At 41.4% G+C, this 23,783-nt stretch overlaps 1 protein-coding gene across 2 annotated transcripts in view; it reads right to left on the bottom strand.

Moving 5' to 3' along the window:
* The window catches only part of KDM4C (lysine demethylase 4C), a 395,353-nt gene that overhangs the window by 349,242 nt on the left and 22,328 nt on the right, over positions 1-23,783 (bottom strand). For both annotated transcript variants that reach the window (XM_082842831.1, XM_082842830.1), the window contains exons 2-3: positions 11,983-12,143; positions 6,004-6,179 (exon numbers count right to left, since the gene is read on the bottom strand). In XM_082842831.1, coding sequence (XP_082698957.1) covers positions 6,004-6,179; positions 11,983-12,126 — 320 coding nt within the window. In that variant the 5' untranslated portion in view covers positions 12,127-12,143. The remainder of the gene's footprint in view (positions 1-6,003; positions 6,180-11,982; positions 12,144-23,783) is intronic.

The raw sequence follows: 23,783 nt of genomic DNA, 5'->3' as shown, positions 1-23,783 counted from the left end.
AAAGTTTCTCCGTGACAAGAGAACACAGGACTTTGAGACTCTGTACTCATCGATATTTTGAATCGCCATGTATTATTAACAATGATTGTCTCTGGGAGTTGAAATTACGCATTTCTATAATGTTTGAATTTTTAAATAAGCATACATTAGTTTTGTAATGTTTCTGACCTTCCTTCAAAATCCATCTCAGTAGCACCTACGAAATGAAATTACACTATTCCAATTAACTACCACAGAAGGTTTACCTTCCTTTGAAACCCCACAGAACTTTCTCATAATAATTATGATGATTTTTAAGGATATTAACCAACATTTTCTAGTAAGTATTATCTGATTATTTCCAAGTACAAACAGTCTCTTGAAATATCAAAGTAGTCAAGTAGAGGTTCCACTAAATGAACTAAGCTATTTAATAGTTTTTTTTTAAATAGATCTTTATTGGAGTATAATTGCTTTACAATACCGTGTTAGTTTCTGTTGCACAAAAAAGCGAATCAGCCATATGCATACACATGTCCCCATATCCCCTCCCTCTTGAGCCTCTCTCCCATCCTCCCTATCCGACCTCTCTAGGTCATCGCAAAGCACCAAGCTGATCTCCCTGTGCTATGCAGCTGCTTCCCACCAGCCAACTATTTTACATTCCATAGTGTATATATGTTGATGCAACTCTCACTTTGCCTCAGCTTCGCCCTCCCACCCCATGTCATCAAGGCCATTCTCTATGTCTACCTCTTTATTCCTGCCCTGCAACTAGGTTCATCAGTACCCTTTTTTTTTTTTAGATTCCATAGTATGCATTAGCATACGGTATTAGTTTTTCTCTTCCTGACTTACTTCACTCTGTATGACAAGCTCTAGGTCCATCCACCTCACTACAAATAACTCAATTTCGTTTCTTTTTATGGTTGAGTAATATTCCATTGTATATATGTGCCACATCTTCTTTATCCATTCATCTGTCAATGGACATTTAGGTTGGTTCCATGTCCTGGCTATTGGAAATAGAGCTGCAATGAACACTGTGGTGCATGTCTCTTTTTGAATTATGGTTTTCTCAGGGTATATGCCCAGTAGTGCGATTGCTGGGTCATATGGTAGTTCTATTTTTAGTTTTTTAAGGAACCTCCATACTGTTTTCCATAGTGGTTATATCAATTTACATTCCCACCAGCAGTGCAGGAGGGTTCCCTTTTCACCATACCCTTTCCCGCATTTATTGTTTCTCGCTTTTTTGATAATGGCCATTCTGACTGGCATGAGCTGATACCTCATTGTAGTTTTTTGTTTTTTGTTTTTTTTTGCAGTACGCGGGCCTCTCACTGTTGTGGCCTTTCCCGTTGCAGAGCACAGGCTCCAGACACGCAGGCTCAGCGGCCATGGCTCACGGGCACAACCGCTCTGCGGCATGTGGGATCTTCCCGGACCGGGGCACGAACCCATGTCCCCTGCATCGGCAGGCGGACTCTCAACCACTGCACCACCAGGGAAGCCCCTCATTGTAGTTTTGATTTGCATTTCTCTAATAATTAGTGATGCTGAGCATTTTTTCATGTGCCTCTCAGCCATCTGTATGTCTTCCTTGGCGAAATGCCTATTTAGGTCTTCCACCCATTTTTTAACTGGATTGTTTGGTTTTTTGATATTGAGCTCCATGAGCTGTTTGTATATTTTGGAGATTAATCCTTTGTTGTTTCATTTGCAAATATTTTCTCCCATTCTGAGGGTTGCCTTTTGTCTTGTTTATGGTTTCCTTTGCTGTGTAAAAGCTTTTAAGTTTAATTAAGTCCCATTTGTTTATTTTTGGTTTTATTTCTGTTACTCTAGGAGGTGGGTCAAAAGAGATCTTGCTGTGGTTTATGTCAAAGAGTGTTTTTCCTATGTTTTCCTCTAAAAGTTTTATAGTGTCTGGTCTTACATTTACATCTTTAATCCATTTGGAGTTTATTTTTGTGTATGGCATTAGGTAGTGTTCTAATTTCATTCTTTTACATGTAGCTGCCCAGTTTTCCCTGCACCACTTACTGAAGGTTTATCAATTTTGTTTATCTTCTCAAAGAACCCGCTTTTAGTTTTATTGATCTTTGCTATTGTTTTCTTCGTTTCTATTTCATTTATTTCTGCTCTGATATTTATGATTTCTTTCCTTCTACTGACTTTGGGTTTTCTTTGTTCTTCTTTCTCTAGTTGTTTTAAGGGTAGGGTTAGATTGTTTGAGATTTTTGTTTCTTGAGGTGAGATTGAATTGCTATAAACTTCCCTCTTAGAGCTGCTTGTGCTGCATCCCATAGGTTTTGGGTCATCATGCTTTCGTTGTCATTTGTTTCTATGTATTTTTTTATTTCTTCTTTGATTTCTTCAGTGATCTCTTGATTATTTAGTAGTGCACTGTTTAGCCTCCATGTATTTGTGTTTTTCACGGTTTTTTTCCTGTAATTGATTTCCAATCTCATAGCGTTAAGGTCAGAAAAGATGTACGACTTCAATTTTCTTCAATTTTCGGAGGCTTGATATGTGACCCAAGATGTGATCTATCCTGGAGAATGTTCCATGTGCACTGGAGAAGAAAGTGTATTCTGCCACTTTTGGGTGGAATGTTCTATAAATATCAATTAGATCTATCTGGTCTATTGTGTCATTTAAAGTTTGTGTTTCCTTGTTTATTTTCTGTTTGGATGATCTATCCATTGGTGTAAGTGGGGTGTTAAAGTCCCCTACTATGATTGTGTTACTGTCGATTTCTCCTTTCATGGTTGTTAGAATTTGCCTTATGTATTCGGGTGCTCCTATGTTGGGTGCATAAATATTTATAATTGTTATATCTTCTTCTTGGATTGATCCTTTGAACATTATGTAGTGTCCCTCCTTATCTCTTGTAACAGTCTTTATCTTAACGTCTATTTAATGAGTATGAAATGAGTATTGCTACTCCAGCTTTCTTTTCATTTACATTTGCATGGAATATCTTTTTCCATCCCTTCACTTTTAGTGTGTATGTGTCCCTAGGTCTGAAGTGTGTCTCTTGTAAACAGCATATATATGGTCTTGTTTTTGTATCCATTCAGCCAGTCTGTGTCTTTTGGTTGGGGCATTTAGTCCATTTACATTCAAGCTTATTATCGATATGTATGTTCCTATTACCATTTTCTTAATTGTTTTGGGTTTGTTTTTGCGGGTCTTTTTCTTCTCTTGTGTTTCCTACTTAGAGAAGTTTCTTTAGCATTTGTTGTAAAGCTGGTTTGGTGGTGCTGAATTCTCTTAGCTTTTGTTTGTCTGAAAAGCTTTTGAGGGACCTCCCTGGTGGCACAGTGGTTAAGAATCTGCCTGCCAATGCAGGGGACACAGGTTCGATCCCTGGTCTAGGAAGATCCCACATGCCACAGCACAACTAAGCCAGTGTGCCACAACTACAGAGCCTGTGCTTTAGAGCCCGCGAGCCACAACTACTGAGCCCACGTGCCACAACTACTGGAGTCCGTGCTCCGTAACAAGAGAAGCCACTGCAATGAAGAAGGAAGGCAGCCAAAAATAAATAAATAAATATTTTAAAAAATAAAATAATTATCTTTAAAAAAAAAAGAAAAGCTTTTGATTTCTCCATCGAATTTGAATGAGATCCTTGCTGGGTAGAGTAATCTCGGTTGTAGGTTTTTCTCTTTCATCACTTTAAATATATCCTGCCACTCCCTTTTGGCCTGCAGAGTTTCCACTGAAAAATCAGCTGATAACCTTATGAGGATTCCTTTGTATGTTATTTTTTGTTTTTCCCTTGTTGCTTTTAATAATTTTTCTTTGAATTTAACTTTTGTTAGTTTGATTAATATGTGTCTTGGTGTGTTTTTCCTAGGGTTTATTCTGTATGGGACTCTCTGTGCTTCCCGGACTTGGGTGACTATTTCTTTTCCCATGTTAGGGAAGTCTTTGACTATAATCTCTTTAAATATTTTCTCAGACCCTTTCTTTTTCTCTTCTTCTTCTGGGACCCCCATAATCTTTCTAACACTGGGTTAGGAAAAAAAAAAGTTGGATAAAATTGCTTCTGCAATCTTGTTTTAGCATTGAACTTATTAAAGAGTTCTTAAAGAGTATAAAAGCAAACAAGTCTAGTCCAAATAAAAGTTTCACATTCTCAATCAATGAAATCTGAAACAATGAGGCTTTACTAATGCCTATGAAAAAAAACTCAATTGTTATAAAGCAGAAACTAACACACCATTGTAAAGCAATTATACTCCAATAAAGATGTTTAAAAAAAATTCAAGAGGGACTTGAATTAATTATAAAATGTCTAATTGCTTTGGATTAGCCAGAATGCTCCATAATAGGAACTTCACACAGAAAAAAGATTCTTCAAGTACCATCAAGTGCTTACTATGTCAAATATAAATTTTTTTTAAAAGATATCAACTAAATTTATCCAAAGGACTTAATCTCATGAATACCCATCCAGAGAATTTAGACACTGACGTTTTTTGGTTGGATGATTGGTTGGTTGGTTTTGGGGGGGTATTTTTTTTCCAGATTAATATTTTGATCTAAGGCCTTAACCACCATATCAGAAACTTTTAAAAAAAAACAGTGGGGGGGCAATTTAATAACAATCATAACTGTGATAGTTTCTAAAATATATCCACAAATTCTTTGATACACCTCCCTTCAAGACTTACAGCTTAATTCTCCTCCCCTTAAGTATGGGCTGCATTTGGCTTATAACAAATAGAATATGGCAGAAATGACAGTCAAGAAACAGGTCATGAAAAGACATTGTGTCTTCATCTTGGTAACTCCTGGATCACTTGCTTTGGAAGAAGCCAGCTGCCACAACACGAGGAGCAGTTCATGTGGCAAAGGATTCAGGACTCCAGCCAACTGCCACGTAAGGGGAGCAATCTTGGGAGAAAATCTTCTAGTCACAGTCAAGCCTTCAGGTGACAGCAGCCCCAGCCAACTTGAATGCAACCTCAGGAGAGGCCCTGAGCCACAGCCACCTGGCTGAGCCACTCCCAGATTCCTGACCTTAAGAAACTGAGATGTTAAATGTTTATTGATTTAAGATACTAAGGTTTGGGGTGATTCGTTAGATAGCAGCAGGTGACTAACACAATACTGGTGGCCCTTCAAGTCATTCAAGGATTTTCTTTTTAAATTACTCATCTTCTAATATATATAACTTATCATTTAAGACTTAAACATTGTCAGGACTTCCCTGGTGGCACAGTGGTTAAGAATCCGCCTGCCAATGCGGAGGACACGGGTTCGAGCCCTGCTCCAGGAAGATCCCACATGTCATGGAGCAACTAAGCCCGTGCGCCACAACCACTGAGCCTGCACTCTAGAGCCCGCGAGCCACAACTACTGAGCCCACGAGCCACAACTACTGAGCCCACGTGCCACAACTACTGAAGCCCGCGTGCCTGTGCGGGAGTAGTTATACCATGGAAATAGGCAAAAACCACAAATCAGGGTTCCCCCACCTCCCCGGAAACTTGTTGGAGCCCATGCTCTGCAACAAGAGAAGTCACTGCAATAAGAAGCCCGCGCACCACAACGAAGAGTAGCCCTCTGCTCAATGCCAACTAGGGAAAGCCCACGCACAGCAACAAAGACCCAACGCAGCCAAAAATAATTAATTTTTTAAAAAAGAGGAATGCTATTTAAAAAAAAAAAAGACTTAAAGATTGTCACACACAGAAGAAAATTTGCCTAACAAAGACGAATCAAGTGTAGAATCAAAAACTCATGGCAACTAAAAGATAGGAAAAAAACCATTTACAAATATTATGAATGAGATGATAAAACGAGGAACAATTTCCCTAGCAGTAAACTAAAGTAAGTAGGCAGGCAACCACCTGAAAAACAGAAAACAGTAACAGTTAAATGAGGACTGAAAGAGATTGTGCAGAAGACTCCTGCTTTTCACCACAAGCTCCCATCTACTTGGTTACTTACCATGTTCACCTATATCTTCGAAAGAAATAAAAATAGTAAACTGAATCTACTCACTTGCCACTGTTGGCCAGCTGCCTGAACTCCTTCACTGTCATGGCTTTTTTCTGGATGTTGTATTGAGTGAACAGTCCTGACTGCCCTGTGACCATCTGCTGAATTGGCGCTGGAATAAGCAAATTGTCAATGTCATCATAGCACTGCCTTGGCTTCCACTCCTTAGGAGGAATAACCTAAAAGTAAAATAATGAAATATTATTTGGAAAACATTCCAGGTAGTTATTTAGCTTTCCTATTCCAACAGAATACAAGTGAAGAATTTCTCAGCATTTATATGACAAATGTGTAAAAGAACTGTGAAGATTCACATTAAAGGAAATGCTTGCATTCTCCCAAATATTCACCTTACTGACATGACTTTTTTAAAACAGCAAAATTTACTGAGTACTTACTATACAAAATACTGTGCTTGTATTAACTTATCTTTTAGTGGCTACTGTTAACCTCTCTGTTTTAAAGGTAAAATTGAGAGACACACAAAAGTAAAATAACTTGCTAGAGTTCAAGTGCTGTTTATAGTACCATGAGAAAAATAAGTATTGGTTTAGTTGATACCTTTTCTTTAAACACCTCTCACACAATATGGCAAATCAGAGTGGTGTGCAAGTAAATGTTTAACCAGCAACTTTCCAGGGAGGTGGGGGAACCCTGATTTGTGGGTTTTGCCTATTTCCATGGTTGTAACTACTCCCATCATGGCCAATTTGAGCTTACCAATGTGATGTCACTGAACATGGGGTTGGAAAAGATGTGCACTCTCAATTCTCATGTGCCTGTATGAAGTAGCTCAGCACACCATTGCTTTCCCATAGTATTTCAACACTTAATTACTAACAATGGAAAGATCATCAACAGTAAAACCAAAAATACATAATCATATGATCAAAACTTAGAAGGAAGTTATGAATTGAGTTATGAATTGAGTCATGTTATGAATTGAGTCAAGTTATGAATTGAGTCATGGTTTATAGCTGGAATTTATCCACCTTTAGAAGTTATCTTAATTTTTAAAGACAAACTTCTTTTAAAAATTTAATTGCAAAATATAGATAGCACACATACAAAAAATGCATAATCACAAATATGTAGCTTTGTGAGTTATTATAAAGCAAACACCAGAGTACCCACTGCTCAAGTGTGAGAAGTAAGATACTTCTGGCACCCCAGAGATCCTGGTACCCTTTTCCAAATACATCCCCCTCTTACTCAAAAGATGGTCACCATCATGGCACTTACGCTATTAATCTCCTTGCTGGGCTTTATAGTTTCATGTCTGTGTGTAAACCCTGACAACAGTTTTTTAAATGTACAGAAACATAAGCATCCATATATACATACATTCTTTTTTTTTTTTTTTTTTTTTTTTTGCGGTATGCAGGCCTCTCACTGCTGTGGCCTCTCCCATTGCGGAGCACAGGCTCCAGATGCGCAGACTCAGCAGCCATGGCTCACGGGCCCAGCCGCTCTGCGGCATGTGGGATCTTCCCGGACCGGGGCACGAACCCGTGTCCCCTGCATCAGCAGGCAGACTCTCAACCACTACGCCACCAGGGAAGCCCCCTATACATACATTCTTTATCTTTTATATTTTACTCAATTTTTTTGTGAGATTCAAATATGATGACCTAGGTAACTGAAGTTCATTGACTTTCATTCCTACTTAGTACGCCTTCGTATAAATATTTATTTGTAGGGGTGACTACTTGGTGGTCACTTTTTTTTTTCTAATTATTGGCAACTGCAAACAGCACTATTAATATTGCTGTATGCATCTTCTGCTGCATGTGGGCACACGGTTCTCAAATACACACACGCACAGACCCTCCTAACAGTGAAACTACTGGGACATAGGATATGTACAGATCAAACTTAATCGTTATTACCAAACTTTTGCCAAAGTGGTTGTACGATATCATACTCCCGCCAGCAATGTGTGAAAGTTCCTGTTGCTCCACATCTTCATCATCACTTTGCATTGTTGATCGTTTAAATTTTAGTCTTTCTGGAAGGTGTGTAATGGTACTCAAGTTGGATTTTATTTGCATTTTCTGATAACTAAAGAAATCTCTTCATATATTCACTGACCCTACAGATATCCTCTTTCGTAAAGTGCTTATTCAATCCTCTTGCTCATTTTACTATGGCACTGTCAGTCTTTTTCTTATTAATGTATAGAGATTCTGTATATAGTCTGGTTATTCTTAGAAGAATGTGTGTGTGTGTGTGTATTTGCAAATATCTATATGTATGTGTGTGTACATATATCAAATATCTTCTCTTACCCTGTAACTTTCCCTTCAACCTTCTAAACTATATTTTGATAAACATAAGCTCTTAACTTTAATATAATCCAATTTCTTCATTTTTTGCCTTGATCTTCTGTTTAAAAAATATATATTTTCCTACTCTAGGGCATGAATACATTCTATTTTGTTTTCTAAGAGTTTTCAGGTTTTGTCTTTCACATTTTATCTACACTGCACCTGCAACTAGCTTTTGTGAAAGCTTTAAGTCAAGCTTCGTCAGATGAGAAAACCTGGAGTCGGGGAAGGAGTGACTTGGCCAATGTTATACACCTGATAAACGACTCTATTGATTCAAAAAAGAGGTGGGGGGAGCAGTCAAGTCTAAAATTAATTTTCATCAGCAATATGGAAATATTATACATTTTATTTTCTCCAAGGTATGTTAGCTTAAAATGAGCTAAAAATACATACTCAGTATCTTAAAAGCATATGGACAATCGCACCAAATGGATATGGATAAACATATTACATTGTCTTGGTCACATATTGAAAGGGGAGAGGGCAGTATTTAAGAGTGTTATAAATACTAACTTTTTCTTCATCAGAAATAAATGTGAGTATTCCAAAATATAAAACATAGATTTATTCAGGCTCCTGTTTAGAAATATATCTACAATCAAAATCAATATTATGTTTAGAGTTAAATATTTTCCTGTGTTGTGAAAAACAAGGCAGTTTTTCACCCCCAAAAAATTCTGAACCAAATTTTCTTCTCTCAAGTTAAACAAGGAATACATTTACAAAACTCTAAATATTACCTTTGTGAATATTTTGTGCGTGTGTTCATTTACTTCAATTAAAATGTTCAGACAGAACTTTAAAAATCTGTAAGTTCAGGCGTATAACAAAAATCTTATTTTTTAATTATAATTTTAAATCTTAACACATCAGATTTTCTTACATAGGAATCGTAAGCACAACATACTTAGGACTTTATATATATATATATATTTATACATACATATATATATATATATATATATATATATATATATTGCATATTACCATTTCCCCGACCCCAGCCTGGGCCCTATACCAGTAAAAATTGTCCAGCTACAATCTGTATTTGCACTACTTATCCTGAACTATGTTGCTATTACTATCATCTACCAACTGAGAAAGGAGCAGGAGGAGGAAGGGCGGTGCTTCTCACACTCTTTCTTCACCTTTGGGCACAGACAGCTATCTGCACCCGCTAGGCTACTTGTGAAGCTCTGTATTATGCATAACCTCAGGCCCAGAACAGGCTACGTCCAGAACACTGCTGCCAAAGAATTAGCCATTGCTCGTATAATAATGCTTCATCATAACCTTTCTCCACAAAAACAGTACAAGTTTTACATTTAAGGACACTGTCACTTTTCACTTTCGCACCTGGACCACCAACTTTTTAGACAAAAAGTCAGAGTGTCAAACCTCTCACTCTGGAAAAAAAAAGTTAAATCTAAAGTATAAATCTAAAACAATGTCATCAACCAGACTACCCTGGTGGCGCAGTGGTTAAGAATCCGCCTGCCAATGCAGGGGACACGGGTTCGATCCCTAGAGTCCGGGAAGATCCCCCATGCCGCGGAGCGACTAAGCCCGTGCGCCACAGCTACTGAGCCTGCGCTCTACAGCCCGCGAGCCACAACTACTGAGCCCGCGTGCCTAGAGCTCATGCCCCGCAACAAGAGAAGCCACCGCAGTAAGACGCCTGCGCACCACAATGAAAAGCAGCCCCCGCTCGTGGCAACCAGAGAAAGCCCAAGCACAGCAACGAAGACCCAACACAGCCAAAAATTAATTAATTGATTGATTTTTTAAAAAATGTTATCAAGCAAGACAGACTGTAATCTGAGGCCAAAGTCACTACTGTTGGAATTTCTCAACCACTTTCTTCAAATCATAAATTAAGACCAATTCATTAAATGGTGCATCAACAAAGAATTTCATAGGTGGTCCTGTTCCCCAGGGCTAGCCCTCAAAGTAAACTAGCAACATTAATGCAGTTTTGATCTTTACAATTTGATTTGATTTGGTGTAGTTTTATACATTTGCTATTGCTGTAACTTCCAGAAAAAGAAGGAAATCAGGTGAAACTGAGTCCATGTGACTTGATGTAAAAGATGGCAAAAATGACTGGGAATAAAACAGTTCATTGTATTCCTAGTATAAGTAAAAGGGAATTGCCACAAGATTGAATAAATGAGTAACTCCAGCTTTGTCAATGAGTCTCACTTAAAAAAAAAGTCTGGACTCAGGTGTGTCTGGTTCAACATTCAGAAAACTAACTGTCGTTCTCATTAACGTCATTCTGTCAGAGAACACCCAAGGCAGCACAGGTGTCCTCTGTGTGCCTGCAGATCCCTTATGAGGGTAGTGCCTGCTTCCTCTTCTAAGGTTACTAAACGTGCCCCCAACCACAGAACATTCACTAATCCCAGTGGAACACAGTAAGATATATGTTTTCAGGCAACAAAAGAGGGAGAACAACAGGACAAAGGGCTGCATTCAGAGCCCAGAGCAGAGGACAGACAGTCACCCTAACACCCTTCTGCCCAATAAAGCTCAAAACCTTGCTAACCGGTTCATTTTAAGTTTATGATCAAAATTCTGTGTGTCAAATGATTCTGAAATATCATTCTCTTCAACTTGATTTTTTTTCCTCCTCAAAGACAACCCAGAAATGTTAAGGTTCCAAAAATGAGATCTTTAAGAGCAAACCTAATGAAAAGATTAAGTAAGGATAGCTCATCTGAGAAATTCACTATAAACCTTTATCTTCCTTTTCTCTCACCCACCCCTAATCAACTTTCACTCAACTTAACATCCCCAAATTTTAAACCTTTTCTAGGAGTGACCTGAACCATACATATCAAATAACAGACTTCAAGGCAGAGATGTCAGAATAGTCCAAGGTTACAAGCAGCTGCGTCCAGATGCAGGAGGAGGACTTGAACACCAACCCCTGCAGTTCTGCAAGTTCTGTCTGAGGCTACTGTCTGCTTTCAATGCTACTGGACCTTCCACGGAGATGGGGTTCCAAGTGGAACCCGTGACGAGCCACAGTAGAGAAGGCTCTGCTGGGGCTCAGGAATTTATGTGGTGATGCCAACAAGTCTACAGAAACCCAGATTGTAAACTTAACATTTAGAACAATAACAAAACAAAGCAAGTAACAATAAAATCTATTCTTGAGGAAAATTTTAAATTGAACTAGATTTCCATTATAGAAAGATATACCTATCTCAGGTTAAATTCAAATCTAGATAATCTCTCTTTCAAAGCTCTAACTCTGGGCTTATGGGGGCAACCCTGCAATGCAGTCTTCAACGCCTTAGGGACCACCCTTATGTCCCTGAGCACATCACAACTACCCCTGACAAGACTCCCTGCTTCTGCTCTGCCTCCCCCTCAAATTCATTCTTGATGTAGAAGCCAGTGTGATCTTATCAAAATAATGTCACAAAAATAACAAGCAAACAAACAAGCAGCCACCATATCCTCCTCTCCTCTACTTAAGCCTATCAATGCTTCCCATTGCATTAACTGCATTAATGGATTAACAAGAACAAAGATTTTGCAAATGTCTTCCTTTGGAAGAAACAAGTTTCCACATCAAGAAGACTAAGCATAACTGAAAGGCCAAGTGATCATTTTCTGGCTTAAAAGATCTGAGGATAATCACCTTTGCAAGACCCGCTCGATGGGCTCCTTTAGACTCCATGTATGCGAGGTATTTGTTGAACTCCCGGAATTCCTCCATGCAGGGTCTGAAGGTCATGATCTTACAGCTGGGGTTGAGCGGACTCTCCACCTTGGCCACCTCCATGATGGCTGGGGCAGTCTCTGCAGAGAAGATGATGCGGGCATCAGTGCTGAGTTATTGGGTGGTGAGGTCAGTGGTCATTTCTCCCAAATAGCAGGTAAGCTCCTCCAGCAAAACCTCTTCTAGTTACTTAACCGTTCCCTTCTACCACCCTGTTAGGGAGACCCCCTCATCTCTCCCCAGACTCCTGAAAAGAAAAACTGCCTCTAGTTACTCCTCCTCCTAAGCTTCTATTCCTGGCATTAAATCACTGACCTAATTATATTGCTCTCCTCCTCAGAGTCCTTCCTAGAAAGAATGAATTTTCTAGGGACTTCCCTGGTGGCGCAGTGGTTAAGAATCCGCCTGCCAATGCAGGGAACAGGGCTTCGATCCCTGGTCTGGGAAGATCCCACATGCCGCGGAGCAACTCAGCCCGTGAGCCACATCTACTGAGCCCGCGTGCCACAACTACTGAAGCCTGCACGCCTAGAGCCCGTGCTCTGAAACAAGAGAAGCTACCGCAATGAGAAGCCCATTCACTGCAACAAAGAGCAGCCCCCGCTCGCCGCAACTAGAGAACGCCAGCGCACAGCAGCAACGAAGACCCAGTGCAGCCAAAAATTAATTAATTATTTTAAAAAAGAATAAATTTTCTAACTTTGCAAGTTTACAGAAGGTGTTGCTCCTATGCACCAGCTCTGAAACAGACTCTCATCCATGCACCTATGTAAAGGCCTGGTGCCGGCTGAGAGGTTAATGGACAATATTCCACATCCCCAGCACAGGGCTTACTCAGGTGCACTTCTACTCGTCATGACATGCTTTCCTATAACAACTTATAAACTATCCTGTCCGCAAAACCACCGGACACCAGGCTAAAGTACTGGAGACACAGAAAGGGGTAAGGTTGTCTTCCAAGCTCACTGTTTAGAGGCCGAACAAACTTCAATACAAAACTATACACAGGAAGGAGTTCCTGACTCCACCTGAGTTACTCAGAAATGACTTCCCTAGAAAGAGGCAGAGTTAAGCCTTATGAGAAGATGCAGAAGTTTGCCAGATGAGAGGAAGAACACTTTACATGGTGAAAATATTTGGAAGTTTGCAGGGATGGAGAGGGGAGGTTAGTTTGTCTGGAGCTTAGAAAGAAAAGATTATACAGATCAAAGTAGGCAGTAGTAGTGTTGCGAAAACACAAACTTAATCCTGCTGTCTATGAACAGCATGATTCCTTCCACAAACATCTACTGAACACCTACTGTGTGCCAGGCACAGGGAATGCCAAGGTGATAAGGAGCATGGGCAGGCATGCATGCCTCAGGAAGGAGTCCGGCCCCACCCCACTTCCAGATGCAGCAACACTGCCTGGCATCCGACAGCTCAGACAGCAAATCCTCTCAGAACAAAGCTTTCCTTTTCTCATCTTTTTATAATAAATTTAATCTGCTTGACAAAAAGAGAAGTTGGGAAGGGATGGGGTAGATAAAGGGGAAAACATGCAAGGGGATAATAAGAAGTTAAAACAGATCAGGACTACAGATGATGTGATCATCATTTACTGAAGGTTTAAATGAGCGTCTATCTCACAAAGTGCATGTGGGGAGGGAATTCCCTGGTGGTCGAGTGGTTAGGATTAGGTGCTTTCACTCTGGGGCCCCAGGTTTGATCCCTGGTTGGGGAACTAAGATCTCACAAGCCATGCAGCGCGGCCAAAAACAAAATAACAAAGTGCATGCGAGGAAAATGAGGTACATCAAAATTAAACCCTGCCACCCTTCAGGAATTTATAAATTTGAAAATACTCTGTGTGGAGATATATTAATACACAACAGAAAATGTTCTGTATTCTCCCTGTCTCAGAAAGGGGGCATGCAAATTACAAACGTTGCACCTAGGGCTTACCTGGTGGCGCAGTGGTTGAGAGTCCGCCTGCCAATGCAGGGGACACAGGTTCGAGTCCTGATCTGGGAAGATCCCACATGCCGCAGAGCAACTAAGCCCATGCGCCACAACTACTCAGCCTGCGCGTCTGGAGCCCGTGCTCCACAACAAGAGAGGCTGTGACAGTGAGAGGCCCGCACACCACGATGAAGAGTGGCCCCCGCTTGCCGCAACTAGAGAAAGCCCTCACACAGAAATGAAGACCCAACACAGCCAAAAAATAAATAATAAATAAATTTATTAAAAAACAAAAGTTGCACCTCACCAGCCACTTCCCTTCAGGTGCACATGCCTAAATCCATGGGCTGCAGGATAAAAGTCTCACCTCTACACAGGATACACATAACCCTCTAGAAGCGTCCAGATCAGGCCCTTGCAAGAGCTATCATGGCCTCGTCCACCACCACAGCCTCCATTACAGTGTATGCTCCAATAATACTCATTGATTTTTTTTGCTTCTCTAAACAAGTACAGCTCTCTACGCCTTTGCCCAAATTATTCTCTCCTGTTGGAGCAGCCTTTACCTGTTTCCTCACCTTTCAAACTCCTGTCCACTGTGGAGATTCCCAACCCTCTGAGGCAGGCCTAGGTAAGCCTCCCTGTGTTTTCGACCTCCCTCTCTGCATTTCTCTTACATCAGCTGCCTGTCCCAATGGCATCTACAACCAAACACTGAAGTCCAAGCTACTCAAGGAAAAGGCAGGATCTCCATCTCTTTAAGCCCTGGCATCCCATCTGGTACCCAGCCTGGCTCATAATATCTGCTACAATAACTATTTGCTAACTGAATGAAGGAATAAATGCCAAAATGTCATTGAAGTATTTACATTAAATGATACCAAATGCAGGAAAAAGGAAAGCATTGGCCCCAACCATGGAAAAGTTACTTAGAAAACAGATTCATTTGACCAGTAATATTACCAGAGTAATAGAATGTAAAAATCTGAGCAGTGAGAAAGGGGAAGAAGTCCCCAGAGCACCTCTTAGAAACATCTGGTACACGGAAGGCAGCCTTACTTTCCCATGGTTGAAGAACAAGGGTGTCCTGCCTCTTCCTCTAGGCAAAGAGCTTGAGAAGCCACTAAAGAAAATTCGGAAATTCAGCTGGTCATTCAACAACTAAGTACTGAGTGCCTGACTGGTGGGTGGACATTCAGAAAGGAATGAAAACCCTAACAGTAGTGGAGTGAAACAGACAATAAATAATAAGTGCTGTGAAGAAGTAAGCCAGGGTAGGGGCACAGAGTGCAAGAGGAGGGGTAGCTGCTTCACACGGGGTGGGCAAGGCAAGCCTTTCAGAGGCCTGAAGGAGGAAATAAACCGTGAGATATCTGGAAGAGCATCTGAGGCTGAGCAACAGTAAGGAGCCTCTTGGGCTCTTCAAAGAACAGCAAGAAGTGAGTGTGGTAAGCAAGGTAAGAGAGGACATGGGGCATGGGGTGAGGGGAGAAAAGGGGTTTGGCTTTTACTCAAAATGAGATAGAAGCGATCTTGAGCTTCTTCCCCCTCTTGTACATCATGTTCTAACATGTGTTTCCCACCATCGGGATGACACTGCTTTCTAAGGTAACTGTTCTGGAGGATGTTAAGCAGAGAAGTGAGCTGACTCATTTTGTGATAGAAGTGAGAAACAGAGGAGTCAAGATTCTGGTCTAAAAAACAGAACAATAGCTCTGATAAGAAACTGAAGCAGGGGTTTCCCTGGTGGCACAGTGGTGAAGAATCCGCCTGCCAATGCAGGGGACACGGGTTCGAGCCCAGGTCAGGGAAGATCCCACATGCCGCGGAGCAACTAATTTCATGTGCCACAACTACTGAGCCTGAGCTCTAGAGCCTGCGAGCCACAACTACTCAAGCCCGCGTGCCTAGAGCCCGTGCTCCGCGACAAGAGAAGCCACCACAATGAGAAGCCCGCACACCACAGTGAAGAGTAGCCCCCGCTCGCCACAACTAAAGAAAGCCCACGCACAGCAACAAAGACCCAACGCAGCCAAAAAATAAATAATAAATAATTTTTTTAAAAAAAAGAAAAACAAGCAATGAGACTGTTAAGATATGCGGCAAATACATAACAATCAGAATTAAACCCTCACCCTTGATCTAGCTTGCTAACTCGTCTGAGAAGTAAACTTTGCCTCTTCCTAACGTCACTACTTCCTTCAGTACACAAAACCAGTTCTACCTCCAAATCAGGTACATTTACCAAAGACCTAGATAGCTTATACTTAGACCTTTTCAATCTATAAAGTTAATACATGATCATGATAAAATTTAAAACGTCAAAGTATCTTAAGATTTAATGTTAATCCCACCACCCAAATCTTTGCCAATATGACAGGCAAAAAAGTCTGGTGCAACGTTTCATTTCTTTGATTACTAGTGATACTGATCATTTTTGGACATTTATAACCATTTTCATTTCATTTTGGGGTTGCCTACATACCTTCTTTACCCTTAAGAGTTAGTTTATAAATGTTCAGTTCCTTGAGTTTTTCCTAATCCACCTTTATCATTATTAAACTTAATCATGTTGCTAGGATCCAATTCCCAGCCCCGCTTCTCTCTTCTACCTTTATTTCTCTGAGCCAAGCAGAAAAGAAGGTTTAAAGTGCTCTTGCAGTAATGTTTCCTAGTTGGAGAAAGACATATTTTGCAAGAAACATCTCTATGATTCTCTACTGAAGGTGATGCAATAGACATTTTTTTTTTAACGCTACACCTCTTTACAGACTGAGTCCCCAAAGTGAGTGACAACAGTATCTGTGATGATAACTTTGTTATTTTGCCTCTACAGAGCTGGCCTTCAATGTTTTCGAGACCACGCAAACCAAACAATCATATTTATAGTAAGTACTCTAAGAACTTTTTTAATGAACTACAGATCTTTTTCATTAAGTGGAAACAAAAACAAAAAAATCTAACACTAATTCATACTTAAACAACTCACCCAAACCTATTTCCTGAAAAATTTTACCTTATCATGAAGGGAAAACAACTATTCTCCTTATTCTAATAATATATCTCTATTTGGTAATAAAAAAGAAACTAAGGCTGAGGCTTTCCTGCTAAATGTCAATCTATAGCCTATATTGCTTTCCTTATATACACCTGTATTTCTGACCTGTGTGCTGTTGTTTAAACAATTTCTGTGAGAAGAGTAAAAACTGATGGCTCTCACCATGGGAGTATTAGTTTCTTAGACAATGCCTGCCACAGAACTGGTCTACACTGAAGAGGACACTTGGGGATCTACTATAAAGCACAGCCCCCCGGGAGATACAGCACTCACCAGTTAAGCAGATAATGCACTTGGCTAGAAAGAAAAGGAGCCACGGGACAAACACCAGCTGGGCTAGTGTTCGAAGAGAACTCTGTTCCCACCTCCCCCTGGTTCCTCATGAGGACTTACCCAAACTCTGGAGGCCATCCTTTCCAGTCCTCACTTACTTCTCCTTTCCTACAGTGAGATTTTAAAAAGAAATTGAGCAGCCAAGGCCTGGGCAGAGCAGGTGCTACTACTCTGCTTTACTCCAGGTCCCTGTGAGCCAGGTTCACCGGAAGGAGGGCCTAGGCCCTACCTGAGGCAGCTGGAAGTCTGGCCTTTCAGTTCCACCACTGCAGCTCACCCAGCTTGGTTTCACAGGGAGCTAAGTAAGCGGCTGCTTTTCAGGCAACCTCGGTGAGGCATTGTTATGGGTTGAATTGTGTCCCCCAAAAGACAGGTCAAAAACTAACCCCCAATACCTGTGAATGTGACCTTATTTGGAAACTGGGTCTGTGTACATATAATCAAGTTAAGAGAGGTCAAACTCGATTAGGGTGGACCCTAGTCCAACGTGACTTTGGTGTCTCCTTATAAAAGGGGAGGAGACTCAAAAACAAACTTATGGTTACCAAAGGGGAAACACAGGGGGGAGGGATAAATCAGGAGCTTGGGATTAACATACACACACTACTATATATAAGATAGATAACCAACAAAGACCTACTGCATAGAACAGGGAACTCTATTCGGTATTCTGTAATAACCTATATGAGAAAAGAATGTGAAAAAGAATGAATATATGTATATGTATAACCGAATCACTTTGCTGTACACCTGAAACTAACACAACATTATAAATCAACTATAATCCAATAAAATTTTTCTTAAAAAGGTGGGAGGGGAGACAGACCCAGAGAGAAGAACACAGACTGAAGCCATGCAGCTGCAAACCAAGGGATGTCAGCAGAGACAACCAGCCACAAGAAAGCACAGAACAGATTCTTCCCAGATCCTTTAGAGAACGCATGGCCCTTCTGACACCTTGATTTTGGCCTTCTAGCCTCCAGAACCGTGACTGAATAAAACTCTCTCATTTTGAGCCGTATGAGTTTGTGGTAATTTATTACAGCAGCCCTACCAACTAAGACCAGCATCAAAGGCCAGACCGGAGGGAAAGAAGTAGAGAGAGCAACGTTCTCCAACCCCAGTTTTATCAACAGTAAAGCTCATGATACTCTGGCCTTCCATTTGATTCCTTCATCTTTCTTAGTTGGTTCTAGACTTGGGTGGGAAAGGGAGGTGGCAAGCCTCTCCATGGGCCCACCTAATTGTTAGAAATCCTATTATCCTTTTCCCTTGGGATGAAGTTTCCATTCATCACTATCAATACAACGACCAGCGACTTCCCTGGTGGTCCAGTGGGTAAGACTCGGCACTTCCAATGCAAGGGGCCCGGGTTCGATCCCTGGTGGGGGAACTAGATCCTGCATGCATGCTGCAACTAAGAAGTCCACATCCTGTGGTGAGGATCCCGTGTGCTGCAACTAAGATGGGCACAGCCAAAATGAATAAACATTAAAAAAACAAAACAAAACAATACAAAGAGCAGTAACCATGTTGATAAATTAGGCCATGCCCAACTCCTCAGGTGGAAGCACTAGACAAAACAAAAGGTTACGGTAACAAATGACAGTTACTCCACTTTCTAGCAATTCAACTAAACTGACATCACAGTGGTAATATCAACCAAAGAAAATGGCATCTTACACAAAATCACCATCACAATGGGAGCTGAACTAAATCATTTGGTATATTTCTTTCAAATTGTGACTGTCTTCACTTAAGAGGCAACCAAGTAAAGAGGCAAGACCAGATCTTAAAGTCAAACCAGTCAGATTCTAATCCCTCCCACCTGCCTCCTACACTTAATAGCTGCAGGGCATCAAGAAAATTACTTAAACTACACCTGATTCCCCATCAGTCAAATGAGATAACACTACCTCCTCTACAGCACTGTGATGGGGACTCAATAAGTTGCTAAATATAACACTTTAGTACACTGCCAGGCTATAGTAGACACAGATGTTGGCTTTTAAAAAACGAACAACAAAAAAACCTATTCAAATTAAATCTCTTCTATTAGCTTCTTCCCCACTGCCTACAGACATGCTCAAATCTCTCCCATATAATTTTTAAAGGCTCCCTGTACACCACGGCCCCTCCTACATAGACCTCAGCTACAGCCTTCAGCCTTCTTTACCCAACCCTCATAGACAAAACCCAACAGAGAATAGCCTACACTCATTTTATCTGCTTCATCCATGCAATCTTCAATCCCACTGCAATCTGACATCTCCATAAACCAGTGCATTGAAATCATTCTGGCAAGGGTTGCCAGTGACTTTCCAATTGCTATATCCAATATGTTGTTCTTAATCCTCTTACCAACCTCTCTTCAGTCTTTATAACTGGACAAGTCCTCTCCTGCCATAGCTTCTGGGGATGGTGGGACACACACCCATCCCCTTCTCACTCTCTTATCGTCACTCCACTTTCTGGAACTCCTTTCCATGCTCCTCTTCAGCCAAACCCCTCACTGTTGATAGACTGCAAGGTTCTTTCTGTGGTTGTCTTCCCTCTACACCAGACACAGACATTATGGCAGGGTTCATCCACATTGGCCTCAACTGTCCTTATCAGTGCCTCAGAAATACACAGCAGGGCTTCCCTGGTGGCGCAGTGGTTAAGAATCCGCCTGCCAATGCAGGGGACACGGCTTCAAGCCCTGGTCCGGGAAGATCCCACATGCTGCAGAGCAACTAAGCCCGTGCACCACAACAACTGAGACTGCACTCTAGAGCCCTCGAGCCACAACTACTGAAGCCTGCGTGCCTAGAGCCCGTGCTCTGCAACAAGAGAAGTCACTGCCCTGCGCACCGCAACAAAGAGTAGTCTCCGCTCGCCACAACTAGAGAAAGCCCGCGTGCAGCAACGAAGCCCCAACGCAGCCAAAAATAAATAAATAAATAAAATTTTTAAAAATCATATTAAAAAGCTATTAATGAGATTTAAAAAAAAAAGAAATACACAGCAAATACACAACCTCTCTCCCCTGAATCCAAGTCCAGTAAATCTAAGTGCCTACTGGGCACAGCCATTCAGAGATGATTCTCACACTCAACAGAGACAAAGCTGAATCTAAAACTTAACAGGGATAAAAAGGAATCTTTCCTCCAAAATCTACTTCTCTATCCCAGAGTCTCCATCCTGGTTCATTCAATCCATCCATAGTCTTGCTTGTCTTTTTGTGACCAACACTGACCGGCACTAATCCTCAAAGAGCTTATGTGTAAGAGGGAATACACAGGTGGTTATGATGCCACAGGCCAGGTGCTGCAATAAAGGGAAGCACAGAGCACCATGAGAGCCTTTAGTAGTACAAGAACAGTGGGATCCAACCTTAAAGAATGTAAAGGGAAGGGAGAAGGAAGAACATCTCTTACACAAGCCCTGCCCTCCACTGCAAGGACCACATCAGAATCCAAGGAGCCATCCTGAGCCCTCCCTCACTCTCCACTTCTGTGTGGATGCCAACTGTTTTCTATTCGACTTCCTGAACATCTTTCATATCCATTCTCTAATCTCCATTCCCAACGTTATTATCCTAAGTCAAGCTTTGGTCCTTTCTTTCCTAAACTACTCCAAGAGTCTTTGCTGATTTACATACCTTTTGATTTTCCCCTCAGTTCTCTTCTATACACTATAAAAAATACAGAACAAACTTTCAAAGCACAAAATTGATCATGCCATCCCTATTTTAAATCCTTTAATAGCTCAGAACCATTTCAGCATGAAAACCATGATCCAGCTCTTGCCTTCTCCCCCAGCCTCAAAGAGCCTTTCAGCCTACTTGAAACCTTTGCTTCATTCTAACCAAAGTTCCCATGGATGCCAGGCTATTTCCCTCCTTTGCTGTACTGTATACAGACATGCATTATGTGTATGACATTAATGAGTACTTCCTGTGAGCTAGATATCTACAAAGTGCATTACTGTGCACTTTCCTATTTAAACCCTAAAGTAACTCCACTGAGATCAGTGACCATGAATATCTCTAATTCACCAATGATGGAAATTAAAATGCTTACCCAAGATCCCATAGTAAGAGCTGAGGATGTGACCTGAGGCTTATCTAAAATTCTATTACCATATTCATAACTACTATGCTATTTCCTTGGCCTTTCCTCAGTTGGCAATCTGGCAAAAACCGATCTTTCAAAGTTTATCTCAAGTATAAACTGCTTTATGAAGCCTTTCCCGACAACACTCCTCACCAACTACCAATGTCATTTTTTTAATGCTCTCCTCACTCTCACTCCATATCCGCAGTCAATCGTCATTCTTCCTGGATTCTGCATTTGCAAATTCACCTATTTGCTAAAATTTATAACCCCAAAATCAATGATTGTGGCACTTGTACGGTTATTCACAAACACGCGTGGAGTGGTGAAATATGTGAATCACCCTACATGCATGTTCATCCAGCTGAGGTCAAACAAGACAATGATTTGCCTTCTTGTTTCAGCCCTCATACTGTAAACAAGTATCCTTTTTGCAGTCTATTTATTGTCAGTGTTTTTCATATTTTTTGTGCTTCTTTTTGGTGATTTAGCTGCTTAAACGAGCCCCCAAGCACAAGTTCCTAAATGCAAGAAAGCTATGATGTGCTTTCTGATGAAAATACATGTTACATAGCTTCATTCAGTTATCAGTTACATTGTTGGCATGAGTTCACTGTTTCTTTTTTTTGTTTTTTTATAAATTTATTTATTTTATTTATTTATTTTTGGCTGTGTTGGGTCTTCATTTTGGTGCACGGTTTCTCATTGCGGTGGCTTCTCTTGTTGCGGAGCACAGGTTCTAGGCATGTGGGCTTCAGTAGTTGTGGCACGTGGGCTCAGTAGTTGTGGCTCCCGGGCTCTAGAGTGCAGGCTCAGTAGTTGTGACACACGGGCTTAGTTGCTTAGTTGCATGTGGAATCTTCCTGGACCAGGGCTCGAACCCATGTCCCCTGTATTGGCAGGTGGATTCTTAACCACTGTGCCACCAGGGAAGCCCTAGTTCACTGTTAGTGAATAATTACATATTAAATAAGGTGTCTTTAAACAGAAGCACACATAACACAAGATCAATATATCACCTTGACAAGCGTTGACAAGCACTGTGATCAAAGACACATAGGAATCTAACCTATATTTCCCCCAGGAGCAATGGTTCAGAATTCACTAATTCAGTATTCACAGTGACTTTATAGAACATAACTACCACAAATAATGAGACTGACTGTACCTAAGCCCTTTTAATTAGATCATTCAGAAAAAGCCCCTACCTACCCCCCCCCCAGCCCATGGAAGCCATTCTCCTCCCTTCCCCTCAAGAATTTCTCCCACCTACAGCAGTGAGCCAGGCAGCCAATCCTGCAGACTACAACTGACCTGAGCTAGCTCAATCACTCCCCCAGGAACTCACAAGTGGGGAACAGAGGAAGCCATGAGCGGCTGTGGCAGCCACTGTCTTCCTTGGGCATTAACAGAAAGGAGATGAGCAGAGAGAGGGGGAGGTGGGTGGGGAGAAAGATAGGGAGAGATTGATTTGAGAGGGGAAAACTGAAAGGGAAGAAACCAAGCCTGAGTCACCCAGGCATAATGTAAGTCATAAGGTAAATGCCTGAAGAGTCTGCATCTTCAAGAGACTGCAGGGTCTGGGTCTTCCCTGGTGGCGCAGTGGTTGAGAATCCACCTGCCAATGCAGGGGACACGGGTTCGAGCCCTGGTCTGGGAAGATCCCACATGCCGTGGAGCAACTAAGCCTATACGCCACAACTACTGAGCCTGTGTGCTGCAACTACTGAAGCCCGCGTGCCTAGAGCCTGTGCTCCGCAACAAGAGAAGCCACCACAATGAGAAGCCCGCACACCACAACAAAGAGTAGCCCCTGCTTGCTGCAATTAGAGAAAGCCCGTGAGCAGCAACAAAGCCCCAACACAGCCAAAAATAAATAAATAAAATAAATAAATTTATTTAAAAAAAAAAAGAGAGACTGCAGGGTCTGGAGACTTGAAATCTACATTGCAAAAGGCACTCCAGATATGATTTAAATTCTTCCAATAGGAAGACAGTTGAATTCAGAACTGGGCAGAGTGGGGAAAGAGGTGGAAACCCACAAGGCATCCTTTGTGTTGGAACAGATCTAGCATAGGTAGTCTGGATCTTTAACAGTTCTGGCATGATTCCTGACCCCTGGATCACAACTTAGATAGTTAGTCCATGGAACAAACAAATGCAGCAGCAACTTCCTGCTCCCCAGATCTCAGCCAAGGTGCTATGATCCCGTACCCTGATTCTTCAGTTTTCTATTTGTGGCAGAAATGGCAATTCCCAAGGCAGGCCCATCAGCAATGGTGTTTTGGGAG

Source organism: Leucopleurus acutus, assembly GCF_964270905.1.
Source record: "Leucopleurus acutus genome assembly, chromosome: 7".
Classification (NCBI taxonomy): Eukaryota; Metazoa; Chordata; class Mammalia; order Artiodactyla; family Delphinidae; genus Leucopleurus; species Leucopleurus acutus.
This window is presented reverse-complemented; position numbering and strand designations above follow the sequence as displayed.